Source organism: Eubalaena glacialis, chromosome 12 (assembly GCF_028564815.1).
Source record: "Eubalaena glacialis isolate mEubGla1 chromosome 12, mEubGla1.1.hap2.+ XY, whole genome shotgun sequence".
NCBI classification, from domain to species: Eukaryota; Metazoa; Chordata; class Mammalia; order Artiodactyla; family Balaenidae; genus Eubalaena; species Eubalaena glacialis.
Genome location: NC_083727.1, coordinates 18,940,224 through 18,966,254, shown reverse-complemented (window position 1 = coordinate 18,966,254; position 26,031 = coordinate 18,940,224). Strand labels below are relative to the sequence as shown.

The 26,031-nt window shown below is 37.4% G+C and overlaps 1 protein-coding gene across 1 annotated transcript in view; it reads left to right on the top strand.

The window, feature by feature from the left end:
- The window catches only part of ADGB (androglobin), a 166,218-nt gene that overhangs the window by 98,453 nt on the left and 41,734 nt on the right, over positions 1–26,031 (top strand). Inside the window, exons 18-26 of the mRNA XM_061206749.1 lie at positions 398–500; positions 2,906–3,047; positions 4,406–4,520; positions 7,863–8,030; positions 15,072–15,207; positions 15,831–15,968; positions 18,066–18,159; positions 22,693–22,827; positions 23,368–23,521. Of these exons, the coding sequence (XP_061062732.1) occupies positions 398–500; positions 2,906–3,047; positions 4,406–4,520; positions 7,863–8,030; positions 15,072–15,207; positions 15,831–15,968; positions 18,066–18,159; positions 22,693–22,827; positions 23,368–23,521 (1,185 nt within the window). The remainder of the gene's footprint in view (positions 1–397; positions 501–2,905; positions 3,048–4,405; positions 4,521–7,862; positions 8,031–15,071; positions 15,208–15,830; positions 15,969–18,065; positions 18,160–22,692; positions 22,828–23,367; positions 23,522–26,031) is intronic.

The following is a 26,031-nucleotide window of genomic DNA, read 5'->3' as shown; positions in this document are numbered from 1 at the left end:
AATACATTCCCATTCTCTGCCAAAGTTACTCCATGGACTGTTTGCTTATTAAGGGCCTATCCTCTGAGCACTGCTCAGCTCTGGGCTCAATCTCTTCATCTACTTGTCATTTCTGGAATAAGCATATCCCTTTTCTTTACTCATGGGGAAGAGCTTTGGCTCTCTCTGATATGGTGGCCAGTCTCACACAGGCCCTGCAGACCCAGCTTCCGTGGACTGCTGCCAACATTCACCGGTGTGATTTTCTCCCTATCATTAAACCTGTAAAGTACTTATCGTGGTGTCTAGAACACAGTAAATTCTCTATGAATGTTAGATATTGTACTTTTAATAGAAGTGGAAAATACAGCATTAATAGGCTGATATGAAATACAATGATTGGTCTGATTTCTTGCAGTTCTCAGATGAACGTGTGTCCTACTATCTATTTGTGGACAGTCTAAAGCCCATTGAACTACTGATTTGCTTTTCTGCATTGGTACGCTGGGGAGAATCTGGAGGTAAGAAGGCTATGAGAAAATGACTGTCTGAGATCCCAACTCACTTTCTGTTCAGGGAAAATGTATAATGTGTGAAGGAACTTATTCCCTCTCCAGACCTCCTAAGATCTTCCTACTCCTCTGACATCAAGGATTATACTCACTCTTGCCACCTGTTCCTCTCCTTGTTGTGGTCTTATGGTCACCTCCTGAGCATACCTGGTCCCTCTGTTTTTCTTTCCACCTATACAAGTCATCATTCTTTTTTTTTTTTTTTAAGATTTTTTGATATGGACCATTTTTAAAGTCTTTATTGAATTTGTTACAATATTGCTTCTGTTTTATGTTTTGAATTTTTGGCTGCAAGGCATGTGGGATCTTAGCTCCCCGACCAGGGGTGAAACCTGTATCCCCTGCACTAGAAGGCAAAGTCTTAACCACTGGACCACCAGGGAAGTCCCACATGTTATCATTCTTGATTCTTTCAAAATCTATTGAAAATCATGACCTCTTTCTTCTTTGATTTGACAATTCCAAAGATCTTTTCCTCCATCCCACCTTGGCCCCCTAATTTCATGGTTATATTTTAGATGTTATTGTACCAATAACTGTATTATCCTAATCAAATTTCAAGTTCTGTGACCCCCACCCCTGAATCTCCAGTTCTCTCTCTCTAGAACTCCCACCCCTACAGGTCTTGGTCTGAACTGGGACCTCCATCCATCAACCTTACCACTTCTTTTATGTCCACTCTCCTCACATCTTTATTTCTCTTATTCCCAACGTAGTTTCCATGGTCCATGATTGTATTTATATCCTCACCTGTGCCCTCAACACAAGTGCTCTTCTTACCCTCTCATCTTACACTCCTGGCAAAATCCTAATATTGGTTGAAGGTATCTCTGTGCCTAACCTGGGGTTTCATCAGAACAGCTGAGTGTAACTGGAGAAAAAAAAGATCCTACTACCTAGCCCCACTTTAAATTGAGGAGCATAAATCTCAAAGCAAAGCCCCTAAGCACTGCCAACATTTCCTGAGTTCGTTCATTCTCCCAGGTCTCATTCTCATGAGTGACTGTTTCAAACCTTCAAATCTCTCTCTCTCTCTCTGCCTTCAAATCTCCAACTCCCACTCTCATCCTTCCTCATTTTCAGCTGATGACCTTGCTGCTGTGTTCACTGAAGAGATAGAAGAAATTGGAAATGACCCACTCATCTTCTCATAATGAACTCTCCCAAGCTCTTGTCACCCTTCCCTCCTCTTCTAACAGATGGACTGTTCCTTCTCTTCTCTAAGGCCAGCTTCTTGCAAACACATGCACATATGCACAAAACAGCATTCTTTGTTTGGCTTATTTTACTAAAGCATTTATATTTAACTCAAATTAACAGTACCTGACACTGTACAGGTACAAATATTTGCTGAATGCTTAATATTGAATTTTTTGCCCACTCTGAGGGCACAGACTACAATTTTCCATCAGGATGTACCCAATGTTTTGAATGGTGTCAGATGTGTAGCAAGTGGACAATAAATACTTGTTGAATAAACTTTCCAGACTTCAGTGGTGTGAGCTTAGTATGTCTACTTAACCAATAGCTCCTAAGCCACACCATGTCCTAGAACATTGAAACTCGAAATGCGTAGAGGTATTTCAGGTCATGTGGTGGCCTTGTATCCTTAGCTTGAGTGTTATATGGAAACAGGGTAAGAAGTCTTTTGCTCTCAGCTACTGATGAAGAATAGTCATTATTTTCTATCAATTTCAAGATTAAAAAATTATTAAAGTTTAATTAGATAAAATTTTAAATTAATTTATAAAAATTAAATTTAAGTATAATTTTTAATTAATTTACTTAAAATTAAAATTTTGGTAATTATTTTTCTACACAGTCAAAGCTAAGGATCAAAGGTCAAAACTTAAATAAACAGTGGCATCTTTTGCCCTTGCTTTGCCACTATCTTAGGAAAATCTCTCATTTTCCCACATGTGGTATTTTTCGTCCTTTCAAATTGTATCTAGAGGGATATTATTACTGCCCTACATAAGAAAAGCAGTGGTATACTACAGTGAAATACCCCTGTCTATCCTCTTTTTCCTAACTTTTCCATTCTTGGTTTCTTCAGCTGAGGGGATGACTATGAGGAGAAAAGTAGGATAGGGAGGGAAGAAGATCTTGATTCCTCTTGGGTATTATTTCCAGTATTTATTTACTCAGGGTAGTTTCTAATGTTTTATGAACATTTTCAGAATAGGTCTAATTCTTGGTTGTTGTTGTTAATATTATTGTTATTATCATATTATTAATGTCATTATTGGTAAAAAGCAATACCAGTGAACGCCAACTATACTCTCACAATCAAATTTCTGTATATATATATATATATATTTTTTTTTTTTTTTTTCTTTTAAATTTTCTTAAAGCTTTAACAAAGAACAGCCCTCCCATACAGGCTGGACTACTTACAGTTGAGACAGTTTCTTGGAAATCTCTGAGGCCACGTGATCTTGTTGTGACAATTCACACGTATGCTACCAAGGCTACAGTGGTTCGCCTGCCTGTTGGGTATGGAGTGACTTCATTTTTCCCATACTAAGAATTATTTGAAGACTTGTAAACTTTTGACTACTAAATAATGAAACAATATGGAATCTAATATGTTGTTTCCTGAAGCGATTTCATAAAGCAGAGGTCTATCATCCTGATTCTTGAGAAAAATAAGTCTGTGAACAAATAAAGTGAAGAAATGCTGTACCTTTTGGAAGATTCATAATTGTTAAAGAATCTGGTTGTTCCTTTAGTAAAGAATACAGTTTAAACTTGTTTAGCCCAGCATTTCCTAAAATTAATTTATTAAAATGATCTTTTTTGTTTTATTGTAAAACTTATTAAACTTCTTAACAAGAACCATGATTTTATTTAAAAACAGGTTGAGAAACAGCATTTTCCCCTACAAATCTGTAGTTTTACCTGTAGTTTGTTTTTAATTTTACCTGTAGTTCTATTTTGAATTAAGATAAAATTGGTTAAGCACATCACATTTTTCATTTTAAAGAAAATATGTATAATTGAAAAGTTTTCATGATTTTGATAAATAAAATTCAAAATATTACCTCATATTTCAGATGAAATAAATATTTTTGCTGAATTTCCCAAGATCAATCATGATAATTCTATGTGATCAGTGAAAAGCTATGGCTCTTGTACAAAAGCAAAGCCCAAGCAACAAAATGAAGTGCTAAAATAATCTATGGCAAGCATCCAATATTTCTAGAGAAATAATAAATTTTAAAACTTCTATATTTTCACATCTTCCCTAAAAACTCTGGTATGGAGAGATTCTCCCAGAAATCATTATTCTGTCTGAGTGCTCATCCATCAAGACAACCAAGGATGGGGAACTGATAAAAAATCTAGTATTTTTATCTGCTTTTCCCCCCACAGGACCTAAGCTATAGACAGGTGGGTTTTGGACATGCTCTCAGTATTCTCCCTGATGCCGCAACCTGGTAGGAGAGACACAATTAACACACATGAAATTATGCATTTGTGAGAAACTGACTATGAAATCTACAGAGCACTAGGCCAACATGAATTATTACTGTTGTTTGTTAGGGGGAAAATCAAGACGAATGTTTCGCAACGTGTCCGCAGCTTATGGGAGATGTCTCCAACATGTGCAAGTTTGTCACTTACTGTAACCGTTTTTTGTCCAGCATAATCAGTGAAATATAGATTCCATGATCTCGGAGGGTTCTTTCAGAGTGAAAAATTCATCAGTCTTTACCTCATTTGTGTTACAAAATTCAGCCCTTACTAACGTTTGACTTCATTTGAGCACAAAGTATCATCAAGAAGCTAACAGAGGCAAGGACTACAACAAAGGAAACCCTCGGTCCTCATACAGTGTCCACTCTCTTTAGGAGACACATGCTGCTCTTCACCGCATACTCCCCCGTGGGGCACTCCATACACATCTGCAGCATGGTGACCTTTGTCGTCGGGGATGAAGATGTTGTGCTACCCAACTTTGAGCTGGTAAATCTTTGAGCAACTGTGATTATTTCTGTGCCTTATTTTCAAAGATTTTGAACTAAATCACATTGCTATTTTGTTTTCAACTGACCGATTTTTTACTTTTTAAAACTATTAAGTATATTCTGTAAGAAATTCCCCAATACGACATGCTAATAAACAGTCTAAACTCTGTAGGGATACAAATAAAATTATTTTATTTCATTTTATTTTATTTATTCACCTCTGCTCTGTTGAATCCCCTTTCACATCTGTTAACACCTCAGGCAGATCCCATTCTATTATTGGTCCTTTGGAAGCTATAAAGGATCAGTGAAGTCCCTTTTAATACAGTGTACAATTTTGATATATTATATGCTCCTTTTGCCCTTCCTTGATCTAAGGAAGGGTCTCTGGGATTCAGGGCAAGAGGATCCACGGAAGGTTAGGTCACTTCTTCATCTCCTCTTTCTCCTCTTGACCTCTTCTTAGTTTCTCTTGCTCCTCTGTTCTGACAGGGTCTGAAAGAAGAGAGAGGTAAATGCGTCCAGCATTTTCCCTGAGGTCCTGTCTCGGTTTAGATGTCCTCTAAAGGACATCTTTAGACATGGGCATGTGCATTTTGGGGGCGGATATATTCATAGAGCCTTCCCACTACATAATTCAGCTTTACTTGCTCCCTCCAACTCATCCCACATAACACAGCTTTATGTTAGTGAGATGAGATCCACTTAGCCAGTCAGTAAACCTCTTAGCCAGAGCAGCAGCAAGATGGCTCGAGACCAGCTCCCTCATGCTCATGTTTCCATGGCCCAGACATGCTCCAGTCATGCATGGCTGCCTCTCCAGGCAGTGGTTGTGCAGGATTCCCCATGGCTGCCTCTTCACTTGCTGCACCATCTCTCATCAGTCCTCTGCCTCCTGCTCAGCAGACACAGAGGAAGATCAGCAAGCCCACCTTCTATGTCGATGTCCCTACCCTGCTTATTTTAGATTCTTATTTTGTCTTTTCTTGGAAAAAATAATAACTCTGCTTTAGATAGCATGGATTACCCAGTTTGTTTCTTTCTTTTTTATTCTTCCTTTTTTAACTGAAGTATAGTTGATTTACAATATTGTGTTAGTTTCAGGTATACAGCAAAGTGATTCAGTTATATATATATATTTTTTTTCAGATTGTTTTCCATTATAGGTTATTAGAAGATATTGAATATTGTTCCCTGTGTTATACAGTAAATCTTTGTTTCTTAACTATTTTATATATAGTAGTTTGTACCTGTTAATCCCATACTCCTAATTTATCCCTCCCCTACCCCTTTCCCCTTTGTTAACCATAGTTTGTTTTCTATGTCTGTGAGTCTTTCTATTTTGTAAATAGATTCATTGTATTATTTATTTGATTCCACATATAAGTGATATATTGATAATATAGTATTTGTCTTTCTCTGTCTACTTAATTCACTATGCTATTCTGTAGGCCCATCCATGTTATTGCAAATAGCAATATTTTAATTTTTTATGGCTGAGTAATATTCCATTATATATATATCATACCTTCTTTATCCATTCATCTGTTGATGGACACTTAAGTTGCTTCCATGTCTTGGCTATGGTAAATAGTGCTGCTATGAACCTTGGGGTGCATGTATCAAACTTAAATGCTTTTGCACAGCAAAGGAAACCATCAACAAAATGAAAAGACAACCTATGGAATGGGAGATAATATCTGCAAATGATGCGACTGCCAAGGGGTTAATTTCCAAAATATACAAACAGCTCATACAACTCAATGTCAAAAAAACAAACAACCCAATCAGAAAATGGGCAGAAGACCTAAATAGACATTGCTCCAAAGAAGACATACAGATGGCCAACAGGCACATAAAAAGATGCTCAACACTGCTAATTATTAGAGAAATGGAAGGCAAAACCACAATGAGGTATCACCTCACACCAGTCAGAATGGCTATCATCAAAAAGCTTACAAATAGTAAATGCTGGAGAGGGTGTGGAGAAAAGGGAACCCTCCTACACTGTTGGTGGGAATGTAAATTGGTGCAGCCACTATGGAGAACAGTATGGAGGTTCCATAAAAAACTAAAAATAGAGCTACCATATGATCCAGCAATCCCACTCGTGGATATATATCCTGGACATTTATTCAAAAAGGCACGAAAAGACACGTGCACCCCGATGTTCATAGCAACACCATTTACAATAGCCAAGACATGGAAGCAGTTTGTTTCTTTCTTTAGGTGATTTAACTCCCTAGGTGTTTAGTTATTTTAGTCTGTGAACTCATATTTCCCTGGCGTTACCAACTCCTCCATCTTATAAAAATTACTGGGGCTTACATCCAGGCCCCAGTATTCTTCAGTTCTAATGAAGAAGCAAAAGGGGATATAGACTGGTCCAAGAACAGAGAGACTCAAGCTCCTTAGAGCCATACATGATCATTCCCAATACTACCATTTAACCAGACAAGTTTTCTGGTCATGGTTTTATCTCAGGGAGAAACACCATTAAGAAGAGACTTTCCCTAGGCTTCAGGGAGGTTGGGAGAAGGTCAGCAAGAAGTAAATGTGTTAAGGTGGCAAGTCAGTTTCATCTGTTTTCAACAGTTTCTCACCCCATTTTCATGCCATTCCTGCTGGGCCATTCCTCAAAATTTCTGCAGGGAACCGTGGAGCAATGATTGCACCATGGTGCCCCTAGGAAAGAGGCAAAAACAGACTTTACAAAGTTTTCCTCCTACTTGACCCTCGTCATGCTTCCTCCAAGCACCCTCTGCTCTGAGTAACTTCTCCACCAGCCACCAACTACCCACCACACACGAGTCAAGATAATCTGCAAACACCTCAGTGTTTTCTCCATTTAAAAAAATAAGTTCCTTCCTGACATCCCTATCTCCTTCTTGTTTTTATCGCTTCTTCTGAGTTTATAGCAGAAGGGAGCCAGCAGCCCACGCTAGTTTACCCTCTTGTCTTTTTTATTTTATTGCTCTCTCCCTGAACACTTCTCTGCCCTTCAGTCGTCAAACTCCACACAGCTGTCAGACTAATTCCTAGACACTCTTCAGAACAAAGGCTGGATATTCATACTGTGGAGAACTTTCCCCTGGCCCCCAAAGTGAGGTAGGTGTTGTTTCCATGCGTTCCTACTAGAGCAGGAATCATGTTCCTTGTTTTATATCCCTCAGACCATAGCACCTAGCAAAATGCTTTGATCAAGTAAGTCCTCCATAAATAACTATTGAGTCAGTCATATAACAGATGTTAAATATATGAACAGAAATTAAGTTGTTGTAAGCCTAGTTACACCTAAATAAGCAAAAGGGAGGCTGACCGCTATGCTTTGTCTTCACAGGAGAGCTACCGATTTACAGAGCAGGCTTTAACAATTTTGAAAGCTGTTGGACATGGGATTGCTAATTTCGAAGATAAGGCTAAACTTTCTGCAGCCCTGAAGGATCTACAAACAGCTCACTACCCTATTCCCCTCCAGGATAAAAGACTAACCACACAGCACTTCCGGGTAAGCGTGTTCAGGCTGTAATGTTCCTAGGAGAGGATGTGTTTGTAATGATGTTTCTCATATTAGATGACCCCCAAAATCAGCCAAGAAAGTGTTCTGGATGAAGACAGTTTATTTGGGAAGTGACGTCAGCAAGCAGAAACAAGAGAGTAGGAAGAATGAAATGAGAAAGAGGAGGATATTCATTAAAGGATGTGGTGATTGTTGCTGTGGGCTACTGGGGCTCAATGCTCCAGGGAATCCTGATAAACTGTGTAGGACATCCCTTAGAAAGGTCCCCCTAGAGGATGCGGCGATCGTAACGTTTATCCCCTGATAGATGGGTGCTCTCAGGGGTATTTATTTCCTCACACTCTCTTGGGTTTGAGCAGCATCCTGGCTTTACTGAAAGCCTTGAGGGAGTGAAGCAAAACGACTTTGTGGTGCCCCCTGTACACTACTGACATTTTGAGCCAGATGATTTTTGTTGTGGTCCTGACCTGTCAGTGGCAGCATGGCTTGCCTACACCCTCTAAATACCAGTTGTGACAACTAAAGATGATTTCAGACATTGTCAAGTGTCCCCTGGGGAGCAGTGTTGCTAGAGTCGGAAATTAAAATACAGGACACCCCGTTAAAATTTGTTTTACTAAAGACTTAATTTTTAGAGTAGTCTCAGGTTCATTGCAAAATTGGGCAGAAGGTATGGAGATTTCCCATTTATCCCCTGACGCCACACGTGCCTTCCCGATCATTTATCAACAGCCCCCATGAGTGGTACATTTGTTACAATCGATGAACGTACATTGATACGTCAATCACTCAAAGTCCACAGTTTACACTAGAGTTTACTCTTGGTGTACATTCTATGGGTCTGGACAAATGTATAATAACATGTATCCGTCATTGTAGTATCATATATAATAGTTTCACTGCCCTAAAAATCCTGTGTGTTCTGCCTAGTCATCTCTCCCCTCCCCCAAGCCCTGGCACCCATTGATCTTTTTTATTGTCTCCATAGTTTTGCCTTTTCCAGAATGTCATGAAGTACGTAGTCTTTCCAAATTAGCTTCTTTGACTTAGAAATACACATTTAAGTTCCCTCCATGTCTTTTCATGACTTCATAGGTCACTTCATTTTCATGCTGAATGATATTCCATTGTCTGGATGTACCATGGTTTATTTATTTATTCACTTACTGAAAGACATCTTAGTTGCTTCCAAGTTTTGGCAATTATGAATGAAGTGGCTATAAACATCTGTGTGCAAGTTTCTGTGAAGGCATATGTTTTCAGCTCATTTGGGTAAATACAAAGGAGTGTAATTGCTGGATCATGTGATAAGAGTATGTTTAGTTTTATAAAAATTATCAAACTGTCTTCGAAAGTGGCTGTACCATTTTTCATTCCCACCAAAATGAATGAGAATTTCTGTTGCTCTATATCCTAGTCAGGATTTGATGTTGTCATTGTTCCAGATTTGGGCCTTTCTAATAGGTGTGTAGTGGTATCTCATTTTAATTTGCATTTCCCTGATGACATATGATATGGAACATCTTTTGATATGCTTATTTGCCATCTGTATATCTTTTTTGGTGAGGTGTCTGTTAAAGTCTTTGGCCCATTTTTAATCAGGTTGTTTGTTTTCTTATCATTGAGTTTTAAGTATTCCTTTGCAAATATTTTCTCCCAGTCTATGACTTGTTTTCTCATTCTCTTGACATTTTCCTTACAGAGCAGAAGTTTTTAATTTTAGTGAAGTCGGCTTATCAATTCTTTCTCTCTTGGGTCATGGCTTTAGTGTTATATCCATAAAGCCATTGCCATACCCAGGTCATCTAGATTTTCTCCTATGTTATCGTCTAGGAATTTTATACTTTTGCATTTTGCATTTCAGTCTACTGTCCATTTTGAGTTAATGTTTGTGAAGGGTGCAAGGTCTCTGTCTAGAGTCATTTCAGCCAATTAAATTTTGATTTCATATAAACAAACAGTATGTGTAATATATAGCACATACTTATGTTAAAATTTACACTAAAAGTTTATTTTCCCTGTTATTCCACTTTAACTGGTTATAAGGTGTTGTTGGGGACAGATAATTAAAAACAGAATCTCCTTCAAACCAGGAAAACCTCCACAAAGGTAGAAGAAACAGAAGATTGTTGAATAAGCATTAAACCAGAATGTGATACCCGTCAAGGGCGATCTGCTAAAGAGATAGCAAAGAGCCAAAGAAACCTCACCCTTCTGTATAACCCAGCAGATATTGCCCATTACCTACATGTTCGCAAGATAAATGATAATTAGTCCCTTAAGTAAAGGGATTTGATAGCACCATTTGTTACACATAGTGAATCCTAAATTCACCTGCTATTTGGAGTGACCATTTGCATTAGCTAACTGGGTTTATCCAAAAGAAACATAAACTTCTCATGCCTTTATGGCAGGAGGTATTTTTCCAAGTTGGTGGGAGGCTTCCACCAAGGTTATGTTCCTCCCCTTCCACAGAAACTGGGGTATTGGCGTGCTATCTTCCTTGATGATTACATTTCAAAGAGATGACTTCCAGGTCCTTGAGAAAGATATTCCTGGATCTTAAAGCTGGCAAGATACCTATTTAGCCTTTAAAAATATTTACATATATTTCAAAGAAGAAGAGAGAGAGAGAACTTAAAATTATAAGTTTTCTAAAGTGAATGCTCTAAGAAAAGGGAGGGGAAGTCTCTTCCCTTATTTTCCATAAGGAGAATTGTCTTGTTTTGTTTTGTTTTGTTTAAACTGGTATTTGCCCGTACAGTTTCTTGTATCTTATCTGTCAATCCTACCTGGGACACAAATCACTCCCAGTTGAAAACCACTCACCTCGGGCATGAGCAATCTCCAAAAATCTGCCATGACTTACCTCTTTAACTAGTCTGATTGGTCCTTAAGTTAATTCTGTCCCTCCAGTCCTCAAGGTGGTGGCTCTAGATGGCTCTTGGTGGCGGCCATAAGCTCTAAAAATAAATGAATAATCAAATAATCATATAACAAGAAAGCTGTAGTATCCACTGCTACAGCTGGCCCTAAGGCCATAATTGGTAGTCAACATCTCTCCTCTAACACCTATTCTAGATTTCCCTTTATTCCAGCTGCTCTAGTTGCTTGCCTGGTTGGTGCCCCAGACCTTCAATCTTGATGGGTACAGACCTTGACTGCCTTACTCTTATCAGGCTGAGATTGTTGTAATTAAGCATTCACTGTGGAAGCACCAAGAAGTGTCCCAGCAAATCCAGACATAATTCTTCTTGTCCCCGTTATGTAGCAGAAACCTAGCTCCTCATGACAATCGGGATGAATTCTCCCACCACTCCATTATATTCGTTTCTTTTTTCCTGTTTGTCCACCAGGATGAGGATCTCAAAGCAACTAGGAATATATCAGAGTTTAGGTTTATTGTAAATCATACTGTGTTCCCTGGTGAAAATATTTCCTGCTATCCACCCCCAGGAATTAGGTCCTCCAATACAGAAACTCCCTGTTGTGGGGACAGAGAACACTAATTATTGAAAATGGACCACTGGAAATGATGGTGAGAGAGGCCACTCCTACTTCTAATTTTTGAATCTTAGGCCAGTATATTATAGCTATTACAGTCATAGCACTGTGTCTTGATCTTTGGTTTTATACAAATATTCTGTATTCTGGAGGATACTGCCTCAGTTTTGCAGGATGTCATCACCAGGCTGGCTTCTTAGCTGAGCCTTTTATATGCCTTTCCAATCTGCCAGGAATTTTATCAATTCTTTCTATGGTATATGTTAGGACCAGTGAGTCTCAAACATTCCCCTGTGATTAAATGTTCACTGTATAACTTGATCCTTGGTCCAAGGGGAATGTTAGGCTGGATCCATGTCTCTGTAACCCCTAAGATAACAATGCTGGCAGAGGCACCAAATAGAGGGAAAACAAACTCATATCTGAGGTAAGTCTCAATTCTAGTAAGGATGAATCACTGCCCACCCCTCCTTGACAGAAGTTCACTGATATCAACTTGTCATGAAGTAACTGACTGTACACCCCGGAGGATGATACCATATTAAATAATGAGTCAGTTTTTGTGACTGACAGTTGAGACAGCTAAGCCTGGGTGAAAGAGAGCCCATACTGTTGGGCCCATTCATCGTCACCATCTCTGCTATGAAGATTACTTTTGTATAGGCCTTTTGATGCTAGCCCAGATCTAATATGTAAGGGGTCTTTGTGCATGTATCACTTATTCAAAAGGGAGCTATTTTGGTAATGAAACATCTCCATTTTTTACTTGTATATTACACAGTTATGTGACATTTTTCAGAGAGCCATGCTCCATAAATCGATTCCAAATTTGTCTACTGTAAACAATTCTAGACAGATGAGGTGCATCATACTATAAGGATCCCATAGATAAGGACTCTCTCAGTAGTAAATAACATTTGTGCATTTGCTGGGATGTGTTTCAGTGGCATGTTTACAACAGAATTGGACCAGGTGATCTTTCTTTCTTTCCTGGGATGCTCAAATTTCCTGCAGATGCCTCGCTTGCATTGGATCCCACTCAAAGCTGATGGTCTTCAGAGTTACTCAATGAATGCATTGAAATAATACTCCCCAAAGCAGAATATTCTACTACCCAAATGCAGAGAGGACCAGCAAGTACTGGCCTCTTTCTTAGTTATGTCTTATCCTTTACCTTAGAGAGGATGTCCCAGCATGCCTAGCCCTCTGGACCCCTAAAATCTCCACCGATGTAGTAAGTCCATGAATCTCTGTAAGATTTATTCCCCACTCTCTAGCATGCATGTGTCTTAATGAAGGATTAAGAGTACTGGCCACTTACTGCCCACGGTTTTGAGTTCACTGTTGTCATCAATATTCACGTGTTGACCAGACTCAAGCACTCCCAAATGTCAGTATCACCAAAGACTCTGAACACTAATTTGTAACAGAGAGTATGAGGATTAACATTATCATGATTTTTTCAAAAATGTTTACCTTAGATGTTGAACTATTTAGGGCATTTTATTAGCATGTCACGAGGACACATCTAGCTTATTTAAGCCACAACAAGGAGCTGGATGTGTTGATTTGTTATAACAATACAGGGACATCTTCTGGACACATAAGAACAGGAATGACTCAGTGAGGAACTTTGAAGAGGGAAAAGAAGGCCCTCAGAACTTGTCTTCTCCATTTTTTCTCTTTATAAACATGTTTTCTCTCCTCTTAAGTTCACATCATGGAAAACATGGCTCCTGAATTTTATATTGCTTTCTCATACAAGGCCAGTATAGAATATCTTGATCCTGGTGTCAAATTACTGGCCGAAGCACAGGGAACTCAATACTCTGTAATGACTTATATGGGAAAAGAATCTAAAAAAGAGTGGCCATATGTATATGTATAACTGATTTACTTTGCTGTACACCTGAAACTAACACAACATTGTAAATCAACTATACTCCAATAAAAATTAAAAAAAAAATATTGGCTGAAGTGACAAAGATTTGCTCAGCTTGGGTTAGATGCTTGCTCGCAGGCTTGTCCCCCATTGCTAGCTGATGGGGCAGGTACAGATACAGACTGTGGGACTAGGTCCCTGTTTCTATACATATGAAGCGAGGTGAGGAGTTGTCAGAAAATGTAGACTAAGCAGGAAATGCAGTAGTCATATGCCTTTGCAGGGCACTGTATTTCACCAATTCTAAGACGAACATTGCTTTTCCCCTTTAACATCAGAATGAAATCAGAGTGTGTCTTATCATTGGTGGTTCCTTACAGTCATTGCTGGCCAGGTGACCTCCAGAATTCTCTGCACACACATGGACATGGACTTGTTCATAAGAATTCATATCGTCTCCGTTTCAAAAGAAATACGTTTGACAAAAGCCTAATCCTTAGGCGAAGAGAATTAAATGGCATGGTAGAGCCTCTCAAAGAAATGTGAAGGGAAAGGGGTTCTCCTCACACCAGAATGACTCCCCCATGGCTCAGGAAAAGAGAGAGAGGGAGAGGTATGACTGGCTGAAAGTCACCACAAATAGTGCCCCAGGAGCCCTACCTAATTCACCAAGCGCTTTACTCCCTGTGAACATGTAAATAGCTACAAGTAAGCAAGCAGAAATGTGCAGTGGCTGGTGGTTATTCCCAGTGGTGTGACTGGATATATGGAATCCATCAGCATTTCAGGATAAAAGCCATGAAAAAAAACTTGGAAGAAGGAATATGTGTTCTGGATGTGGTCTAAAAACCTTCCAGCGGTCCTCTTTGGTGAGATCAAGAACAAATCAGCATCAGCACTTCCTGAATGAGGGTCGGTGGCTTGAGAAAAACCCCAGGAACAAAAGGAGAACACTCTTTAGGCAATGGTGCATCTTCAAAGCTTTTGACAACACGAAGGACAAAACTGCATAGAAAAACACACGTTTAGTGTTTACAAAAAGTGATTTACAAGAGTAGGAGTTTGAGTATGAATAAGTTTTCAGAATACTTAACCAATTTACGTAGTTTATTTTTTCATGTACGTTTAAGTGTGATACATGATGAAAAAGTTATGCCTAAATAAATTTAAAAGAGCTTTTTCAATAGGAAGTAAATACTCGTTAAGTGACAAGAAAGTGATTAAAAACTTTGAGTGGCATATTTTCTTTCTTGAAGCACAGGAACTAATAGTGTGTCTTATAATGGGTGGCATCTTGGGATAAAAGAAATCTGGTATTTAACTTGCTTAGGCATAAGAACCTTATTTTTTATCTTACACTATATCTCCTCAATTTGTTTAATGTTATATTTTAATTGAATGTACATTATAAACATTGTTGTGGTGATTAAAGCTTATTAAGTTAAAATTAGTCAAATGATAAATAATTTTCGTCTCTTACTGGATGAGGGAGTCTGCAAAGAGTCTTCTGCTAGATGGTGTGTATATCTGAGAAATACATAGTTTTTATTTTTAGAGTATCTGAAGTGTTTTAGAGCCTCTCTGGCCAGGTAAGGGTATTTTCTTGATTTAAAAAATATACTAGTGCATTTTATCTTTTTCAGGTTTTTCATGTTTCTTTATGGCATTTAATGAAAAAAGCTCAAATAGCAAAACCTCTTCCCAACCTCAAATTTGCATTCCGTGCTATGGTTTTGGACTTGGACTTACTTGATTCTTCTTTGGAAGAGGCTTCTTTAGGTACTGATTAATTTTAGATATTTATGTGACAAAGGAATTCCTAGCCTTATGTGGGCTAAATAATTTGAGAAAAGTACACTCAAACTTTTTGTGGAGCAGGTAAAATGGGTCTATATTAACAATTGTAGAGTTCAGGCTATACCCTGAGAAGCTCAAAAGGTTCCAAAGATCTGACGTGTGTCCCCTGTCCCACATACACCCAGGGCAGCCCAGAATTTCCCAATTTTATTTGTTCCTGACCTTAAAGTGCATGACAGTCACTATCTATACAGTAGCACTGGAGTAATTCTGGGAACATTCTCTGATCTAAGTAACCCTCATTTCCTCCTCTTCCGATGTTCTATTCCCACCATTTTAACACTTTCAATTTTAAGAGAACCTTCATGCTACTTTCACATAGGAATCAATACTAGTTCACTAAAGTGTCAATATTTAGTGTTTCCCTTCTCCAGAATGTTTATATTCTAAAAAAGAACCGCCTGCAGAAGGCAATGTTAAATATAACAACAAATCTATCGTTGTGTCACTTTATACATTAGAGGACTTTAATAGTTAAAGGCAGTGAAAATTGGGGTAGAGATTAGATATAACTTTCAGTCCAGAGTTTGTTTTTCTCTTTCCAGCGGAATGGGTAGATGTTAAATATAATGTGCCAACAAGCGATAAAGAGTATTCTCCTGAGGAAGTAGCAGCAGCAATTAAAATTCAAGCCATGTGGAGAGGGACGTACGTCAGATTACTTATGAAAGCTAGAACACCAGGTACACTCTTTCAATCATTTATAAAATGAACTTGCATAAATAAGGATGAATATTTGTTTACGTGCTAACAAAAAGCATTTTAGAGTCATTCTACTTTACGGCTCAGCTAATTCTTTTTAATTCTATCAATATTGAATTTCCTTGAGTTCAGGATGCATGTCAGTACACTCATGCTTTTTTGTTCCTGGAATATAGTGCAGTGCCTGGCACAGACTGAGCACACAACAAATACTGGCTGAAAGAATGAATGAATGAATGAATGAATGATCAGCTGTATTTTCCCAATCTATTATGCATTCTTTAAAAAAGAGGAAACTGGCCTTTTTCTCCATCCATCCCCTGTGCCTAGCAGAATGCTTTAGCAGTCAGTTTCAGCTAAGTCATAGACAGTTTTTACATTTCTAGACCATTTTTCAAAGAAGCAAATGAATGAATGAGTGAATGAATGAATGAATTTAATGAAGAAGCTTCCATATATGCCTGTGGTGACATACATTTAGAAGGCATAAAATGCTTTTAAAGCATATTATTATATTTATTAAATCAAATATATTTATGCATACGAAGTAAACTATTTCGTGAGGTCTATTTTAACAGCTCAAAATAATACACTGCAGAGGCAAAAAAATTATATTCAATTATTTTCATTCTGCAATTTTTGTTAACGCTTTTAGAGAAAAAGCCTTGCCTCCAATAGAATTCTTTGAGTATTTTGAAACATTTTGTTGTAAAAATATCTCTGAAACATTTAATGAGAAATATCAAAATGTTCATCTAAGCAGTAAAAACTATAGATACACAAGTGTAAAAAGAAACAAACTATATTGCATAGTTTTGCGGTAGAAAAATATTGCTGTTGCTTGATTTTTTTTTTTTTAAATAATTTTCTTGCATCTTGCATTTCATCTTTTTTTTAAAATTTATTTATTTATTTTTTGGCTGTGTTGGGTCTTCGTTTCTGTGCGAGGGCTCTCTCTAGTTGCGGCGAGCGGGGGCCACTCTTCATCGCGGTGCGCGGGCCTCTCACTATCGCGGCCTCTCGCGTTGCGGAGCACAGGCTCCAGACGCGCAGGCTCAGTAATTGTGGCTCACGGGCCCAGTTGCTCCGCGGCATGTGGGATCCTCCCAGACCAGGGCTCGAACCCGCGTCCCCTGCATTGGCAGGCAGACTCTCAACCACTGCGCCGCCAGGGAAGCCCTGTTGCTTGATTTTTATATTTTTTTCTATCAGAAAAAAAATTAATTATAAATTCATCAAATTAAGTATGTGGTAAAATACACATGTTGTCCATATATGCTGTAAAAATTATATTCATACAATGATTTTTTTCTCTTTATAAAGCCAAAAATGAGGAGCTTAATAATATTTTAATAGCATTTGCATTCTTTCACTCAACACATATTTATTGAATAATTCTTGTGTGTACAGAACTGTTCTAGATTCTGGCCTTATAGAAAGAAATTAGTAAAACTGACAAGGTTTCTGCTCTGATGAATCTTGTGTTGTAATGGTCACAGGCACACAGCAGAAAGTAAATATATTAAGATACTGATTTCAGATATGAGTAAGTACTGTGAAGAAATTAGGATAATTAGAAAAAAAGTCAGTTTCTGACATGTTAAATTTGAGGCACTTATTATGGATTTGCATTTTTCTTGCCAAATCACCTCTTAAGCCATTTGTGGATTATGCTTTAGATTAAGCTTCAGTGAGATCCTATTAGCCATTGTTTTTTAGAAAAATTGGATGGATTATTTTTTCTGACACAAGAGCTTTCATAAGGATTTTTTTTGGTGTGATAAATGATCTCTCATTGTAAATGCTTTGATGAGTATCTTCAATTAGATCAAAGAGCATTTTATAATTTTTAAACTAAAGATGAATGGAAACAGCATAAAATTGTGAGCAGAGCTCTTGACTAGAGGTTCATAGCTTTATATTTTAAACATGGTTTATTGCTAGTAAAGCTTCAGACTTTGGATATTACCTTACTGGTGAGTTTCAACTCCCTCACCTGTAAAAGGAGGGCTTAGAACAAAATAATTTTTCAGGCACCTTACAGCCTTGATATTGCTATTTTTTATTGTTATTTTTAGGCACAAAGGAAAATACCAGTGTTGCAGATACTCTTCAAAAAGTTTGGGCTGTACTGGAACAGAATATAGAACAGTATGCGATTTCTCTCTTAAGGTAAAGCAGTGTAATGATGTTTCTTATTGTAACCTTTCTTATTGTTTCTTACTGTAACCTAATGATGTACCTTTCTTAAGGTAAAGCAGTGTAATGATCTTACTATAAGTTCCAGTTCAAATGCTACTATATTTGTTGAGTTTTTCCTAATCACCGCAGCTAGAAACATACCATTGCTTCTGAACTTCCACACTTCCTACTTTTTGTTTGTCTTCATTGCACTTATCTAATACCCTAAGCATAAAACCTCTGAGAAGCAAAACAGAGTTTTTTTGAAGTCTTTTGGTGCTAAAGAGATAAAAGTTAGAGTTTAGGACCTGCTAGGGGAGAGGACTCCAGTAAACAATGAAAGTTGTCAGTTGAAATCCCTGGAGGACAAAATTCTAGAAACAGGGACAAGTGTGAAGTAGATTGAGCCTTAGGAAAACTGCGTTTTAACCACAAACCATGTTCAAAGCAGGATAATCTGAAAAAACTAAGAGAAAATCATATATATATATATAAATAAAAGAAGCAGACCATTTGGTGATGTAGGAGCTAGCAGACCAAATCTCTAAAGGTAACTATTATGGAAATGCCCAAGAAAATAAAGGTTAAAGAAAGAGAAAATAAATTAAAAGCCTAGATTAATAAAACACAGTTAAATGGAAATTACATAAATAAGATTTTTAACAACTGAAATTTAAAACTCTTTAATTAGTTAACAGAAGATCAGGAAGAATAGAGGAAGAGATTAGTGAAACGGCAGATAGGTCAATAGAAAAATAGTGGAAAATAAGGAAAGAGCTAAGGGACATGGGGAACATGCTTAGAAAGTCTAATATTTGTATCATTATAGTCCCAGAATGTAAAAAGATAATAGCTGATAAATTTCCAAAACTGATAAAATACATCAACCCATATTTTCAAGAGACTCTGCCTGCAGACTCCATGCAGGAAGGACACAAAGAGAACCATACCCAGACTCATCGTGGTCAAATTGCTGAAAACCAAAGGCCAAAAGAAAAACCTTCCAAGTAACCAGAGAAATAAGACACACTATTTTCAAAGGACAATCACACTAAGAGCCATATGTAGGAGTAAATTCTTAACCTTAGCAATGCAAAATGCAGAAGTTGAGTAATAAGCTTTAAAGAGTTCTAAGGTTCTAGCATTATTGCAGAAATGGTAAAAGTAATAATCTAGATGAAACACTGGGAGGGCAAGGATGCATAATACATTCGCCAGCGATGCTAATGGGTCAACAAGTGAATTTAAGAAGTAAGATTAATCTTATACATATTCCAGAAAACAGAAAAAAAGAGGAGACATTTACCAACTCATAACCTTGATTTAAAAGACTCAACAAGGACAGTAAAAAAAAGTGAAATTGCAAACCAATCGCCCTCGTGAAATTAGATGAAAAAATGTAATAAAATATTAGCAAATAAAAATCAGAATTGTATAAAAAGAATAATACCTTATAACCAAGTGGCTCTCCCAATCTAAGACATATAATAGTGGTTTAACATTAGGAGATTCATCAATTCGGCACATTAACAGGGAAAAGGAACAAATCACTCGGTTCTCTGGATAGGTTCAGAAAAAAACATTTGAAAAATTTTAACACAAATTCAAAATTTAAAATTTTTTTAGCAAACTAGGATTAGAGAAGACTTTCCTTAATATGTTATGGTATCTACTATTTTTAAGCAATTACTACAAACATGATTAGTGGTGAAATTTTGAAAGCTTTTCCTTGAGTTTGAGAATGAGACAAAGACGCCTGACCAAACACTTCTATTCAAGATAATCCTGGAATTTTGTGAAGGGCAAAAAGGCAATAAAGCAAAATAAAAGTCACTAGAATTTGAAGGGAAGAAATAAAACCACTGTTTACAGGCAACATGGTTATATATGTAGAAAATGCTGAAAAATCTACAAGAATTTATTAGAATTAATGAGAAAATTAAAGAAAAGTTTCTGGATACAAGGTCAAAATGAAATAATGATTGGACTTATATTTATAAGCAAGAGACAAATAGAAAATTATGCATGTAAACATATAAAAATTTAAAATAACCTAAAGTTAATGAAAAAATTTCATGATGAGCCAAATGTCAAAATTTTAAATTTGGAAAAAATCCAAATTTGTATTTTCCCAACCCTGAGAGTGAGTACCTCACTCACCCCACCCAAGTCCTGACCTGTGGATACTGCTATCACCTGATAATTCAGCTTGATTAAACTTTTGCTCCAGAAGCCCTGTTTTCTAGAACAGGTGCTCTTCTGCCTAAGACCCCAATTGTTAGGGGGGTCAGAGAGCACGAAGAACCTCCTTCTCCCAGCTGCTTCAACATTGTGAGGAAGATTTCTGGCCCAGAAATTACACCTAATTTTCATGTAAATGGAGTGCTAAAATCATGTGTTGCCCTATTAGGGACTCAGGTCAGTTCACTATGGAGGTGTATTTGAAACACAGGCATAACTCCTTCAGGGAGCTGGCGTTCCTCTCCATGTGTTCCTTCTACCATAGCCAAGAGCATTTCCCAGAAAGAAACTCAGCGAATATCCAATGCAGATATTGGCCATGCTCTTTGAATAGTTTGAGTTGTACACCCCAATCTATTGAACGGATGAAACTCACAAGTCTCACCCATCTTTAAACTTAAATGTCAGGAGCATCCAAAGCTACCTCCTCATCCTAGCAGGCATTAATTACATGGTCAAAAGCACATCTTTTAGTATAAGACCTAATGCTAACCCCACTTCTACTAATTATCAGATGTGTGTCCTGGGGTAAGTTTCTTATCCTCTCTGAACATAAAATTAAGTTTTTTTCATCTGTAATATAAGGATAATATCTACTTCATAGTATTATTCCTTTATAAAGCTGTAAAGATAAATTAAGGTAATCCTGGAAAATTATTTAGCACAATGCTACAGATTGAGCCATTACACAACATTAGCTATTATAAATATTGCTATTATTAGTAGTAGTACATGAGTAACTGTGAGGTCCTTGAGCCTAGCCTTGCATTCTCAGACCTGTAGGGGCACAACTTCACCAAGTTGACTTTGGGCAAGGCTCAGTTTTCCAATATAACTTTCTCTCTGTCCTAGGATGCAAAGTTAAAACTAAATCTTTTGATTATGTCAGGGATATCTCTCTATGGGTCATTTAAGATATTCCACATGGTACATCAGGATTTTGATGGTCCTATACTCATTAGAATTTCCTGAGGTATATGAAAAATAGTAGAATGTGTGATGGAAACAGTGACAGTCTGGAAAGCCTTTAAATTGCACCCTTCTCTTAGAATCGTGGTGGGACCCATTGCACTCAGTTCCCTATGTGGCCTGCTTAGTTCCTGTACTGGCTCAGCCAGCTCCTGCATTTAGACTCAGCCAGCCCCCATATGATTGACAGGGGTACTCTGCATTGACAGACCATCACGTCATACTTCCTAGTGAGGGTGATCAGGTTATTTATCAACCAAACTGGGACACTTTGACAGGGAACGAGGGAGCACTATTAATAATTATGCCAGGGATATGAGCCTAAACCAGGACTGCCCCAGAAGAACCAGAATATATAATCGCCCTGGTCTTTGTTCTTGTCATTATTTTGAAAAGCTTTTTAAAATCCTTCCGAATATAAACCTGTCATTTTCCTCCCACCACCAAAGACCAGTGATCAAATGAAGCAGGTGAATCCTATCCTCTGTGAGGATCTCTATGGCTCTGCTTCCCCGTGACAGTACAGTTGAGCCATCCACCTTCTGGAAGCCAAGACCACCTCTAGCTCTGTCTAGACCTCTAACAGAGAACCATTCCTATGGCCATTATAGCTTCTGTCCCAGCTAATACCCAAGACATTGTATAAAAGACCTGAGATTCCTGGTGCTACTGAGGCTGGGTCCGATTCCTGGCAGAGTGGGAGGTACAGGACCCGGAGGATCTCTCTCATCACTTCCATCGTGTTCTGGAATATGCCACAGGCTTCCAGGGGTCAAACATGGAGAAACCTCAGTTGCACCAGAAATCATGTAGAAGGAAAACTCTGGCACTCTCCCCTTGTTTGTGGCCTCTGTTTTTAGGGGTTTTTTTAGTCTTTTCTTCCAAATCCATTTCTCACTTTAAACTCCATTCTAGTATTGAGTCTCCAGTCAACCCCAGACCTTCAGTGGCTCCCACCCAGTTTTATTGCTAGTTTGTCTGCTTCTAGTTTCATCACCCTTATAGGTTGAACTTTAGTGCTGATTTCCCATCTATAAATTTCAGTTACTCCTTAGATCATGAATTAGGTTCTCTCTTGACTAAGAACTTCAAATAACTTTGGGCACCTTTGATAGACATCATGGTTAATCTGGAATGGGCTCTCCTGCTTTGGTGCCGTGCACCACGAGCCCCCATTTGATGAAGGACTCAATCTAGCCAACAGTGTACTACAATATTTTATGCTGTTTTTTTTTGCCTATTTCTTTTCTGTAAATAGAATTTATTTTAAAAGTTGTTTTGCCATTGGTACTTAAATTATTTTTAAATTTTTAGACTAATGTTTAAAAGTAAGTGCAAGTCTATGGAATCTTATCCATGCTATCAAGATGAAGAAACTAAGATTGCTTTTGCTGACTACACTGTGACTTATGCAGACCAGCCACCAAATACTTGGTTCATAGTATTCAGGTGAGGCTATCATATTGGCAAGTAATAGCACTCTTAAGTGGCATGAAATATTCATATATACAGAGCTTTCTTTATGATAGTAGTAAAAGTATTAATATGAACGTTTAAGTTGCTTTCAGAAGTTAGTTAAAATTTCTTCTATATCTGCTATGCATAAATGAGATATTATAGAAATTTTTATTCATGTTTCTTTAAACAAAATATGAAGACTATGAAGTGTTAATTGTTAGATCTTTTTATGAGTATGGTAAACATAATATAATAAATTGATATGCTTTCCGTATATAAATAAATTTATTAATTTCGAAGCAATAGCCTATTAGGTAAGAGTCACAAACTACTTATAAATGGGATTTCTTAAAAGGTTTACATTTGCATGACAAAATCGTGTATCAATAAGAATTTTAAAGGAAAACAGTATGTATGCTTTTAAGTTATTTGCAACTTTAAACTTATGTTTTTATTTCTTAGCATCAAACCTAATTTCAAACTTTCTTTATGATTCATGTCAAGGGAAAGTTCATGCTTTTGTAATTACAGAGAAACATTTTTGGTTCCTCAAGATATGACTTTGGTTCCCAAAGTATATACTTCGCTTCCAGTCTGTGTGCTCCACGTTGTTAATAATGACACAATGGAACAAGTGCCAAAGGTATTCCAAAAAGTGGTGCCTTATCTTTATACTAAGAATAAGGTAGGTGTAAAATTTATTCTCCTCATATGATAGAATAGCAGTGAGAAGTCAGCACCATGAGAGGTTCTAACAGAAGGTAGAACAGATGTGTTTTCAATCTACATAACAGAGGAATAGGGTCCTGGTGTTTCTCCATAGAAGTCCCATGTATTTGACAGCAAAAGGTAATTAATGCGAGTGCTAGAACATTCACCTTTTAGCCCTCCTTCTTATCTTTTCTCCAAAGAAAATATGACAAAAGGAAAAGTTAGAAATTCTCATTATTAAAATCATAAAATCATACAAACCCTTAAAATGAAAATGGAGGTAAAGAGCACATTTAGTCCATCCCTAAACCAAACCAAAGCAGCAGGTTTTCTCAGTGTCCCAGTGGGTTTTTTATTCTATTCCTAAACATATCAGAAGATTGTGATTACACAGCCACTCACCACCCCACCAGCCCCAGTCTTTTCCAGGGCTACCCAGATTCCTTCGAGAATAGACGCTCTTGGCACATTACTCCTGCTGAATACAGACCCTGATGGCTGATGTCCACGCAAATCATGTTGCCTCTCTATTTACCTGAACCTCATTTTTGTGTTTCCAGTCATTTCTTCTAAGAGGGAAGCACGATAAAAGATAGTGTATACCTGCACTGTAAATCAGGAGATCTCCTGTAGCTCTGATGTTCCATTCTTTAGTTGTATGGCTTTGAACCTCTTTATTTTTCTCTTCGAGCTGTGGTTGTGATTGACTTTTATGGTTCTATGCATTATTTTGTATAAATTTAGACACATCTACCTGATGAATACTGGTTTATAGGAATAAAAGATATAGAATATCACTCCTTAAAAGAACCCGATAGTTCTTTTGAGTTATTTTAAGAATTTTTTTAAAATAAGACTTTATTTTTTAGAGTCACAGCAAAATTGAGAGGAAAGTACAGAGATAGCCCTTATACTCTCTTCTCCCCCACATGCACAGCCTTCCTCATTATCAACATTCCCTACCAGAGTGGTGCATTTGTTACAGTTGCTCATTTTACATTGACACATCATAATCACACAAAGTCCATAGTTTACATTATGGTTCGCTGTTTGTGTTGTACCTTCTATGGGTTTAGACAAATGTAAAATGACATGCATCCATTATTATGAGATCATGCAGAGTATTTTTACTGCCCTAATAATCCTCTGTGTTCCACTTATTTATCCACCCACCCCAAGCCCTGACAACCACTGATCCTCTTACTATCTCCATAGTTTTGTCTTTTCCAAAATGTCATAAAGTTGGAATCATATAGTACATAAGAAAACTTTTCAGATTGGCTTCTTTCACTTTAAAACTTGCATTTAAGCTTTCTTCATGTCTTTTCATGGCTAATAGCTCATTTATTTTTAACGCTGAATAATATTTCATGTCTGGATATACCACAGTTTATCCATTCACCTACTGTAGAACATCTTGGTTGCTTCCAAGTTTTGGCAATCATGAACAAAGTGTGCATGTTTTTGTATGGACATAAGTTTTTAACTCCTTTGGGTAAATAACAAGAAGCATAATTTCTGGATCATATAGTGAGAAACCCCCAAACTGTTTAGTTTTGTAAGAAACCACCAAACTGGCCTCCAAAATGTCTGTAACATTTTTCATTCCTGCCAGCAATAAATGAGAGCTCCTGTTGCTCCAGATCCTCCTCAGCATCTTGTGTTGTCAGTGTTCTGGATTTTGGCCATTTTAATACCTGTGTAGTGTTATTTCATTGTTGTTTTAGTTTCTCTGATGTCATATGATGTGGAGCATCTTTGCATATGCTTATTTGCCATCTATATTTCTTCTTTGATGAGTTGTCTGTTAAAATATTTGGCCAATGTTTAAATCAGGTTGTTAGTTTTATTATTGAGTTTTAAAAGTTTTTGTACATTTTGGAAACAGTCCTTTATCATATGTGTCTTTTGCAAATATTTTTTCCCAGTCTATGGCTTGTCTTCTCATTTTCTTGACATGTTCTTTAACAGAGCAAAAGTTTTTAATTTTAATAAAGTCCAGCTTCATTAAAATTCATGGATCCAGTTTCATGGATCATGCCTTTTTTGTTGGATCTGGAAAGTCATTGCCACACCCAAGAGATTCCTAGGCTTTCTCTTATGTTACCCTCTAAGAGTTTTATAGTTTTGTATTTTACATTTTGGCCTGTAATCCATTTGGAGTTAATTTTTGTGAAGGGTGAGGGTCTGTGTCTAGATTCTCTTTTTTGCTTTGGGTGTCCAGTTTTTCCAGCACCATTTGTTGAAAAGACTGTTTTTGATCCATTGTATTGCCTTTGCTCTTTTGTCAAAGATCCATTCACTATATTTATGTGGGTCTATTTCTGGGTCTATTCTAGTCCATTGATCTGTATGTCTGTTACTTTGTCAAAATGACACTGTCTTGATGATGGCAGCTTTATAGCAAGTCTTAAAGTCGATTAGTTTCAGTTCTCCAACTTTGTTTTTCTCTTTCAGTATTGTGTTGGTTATTCTTGGTCTTCT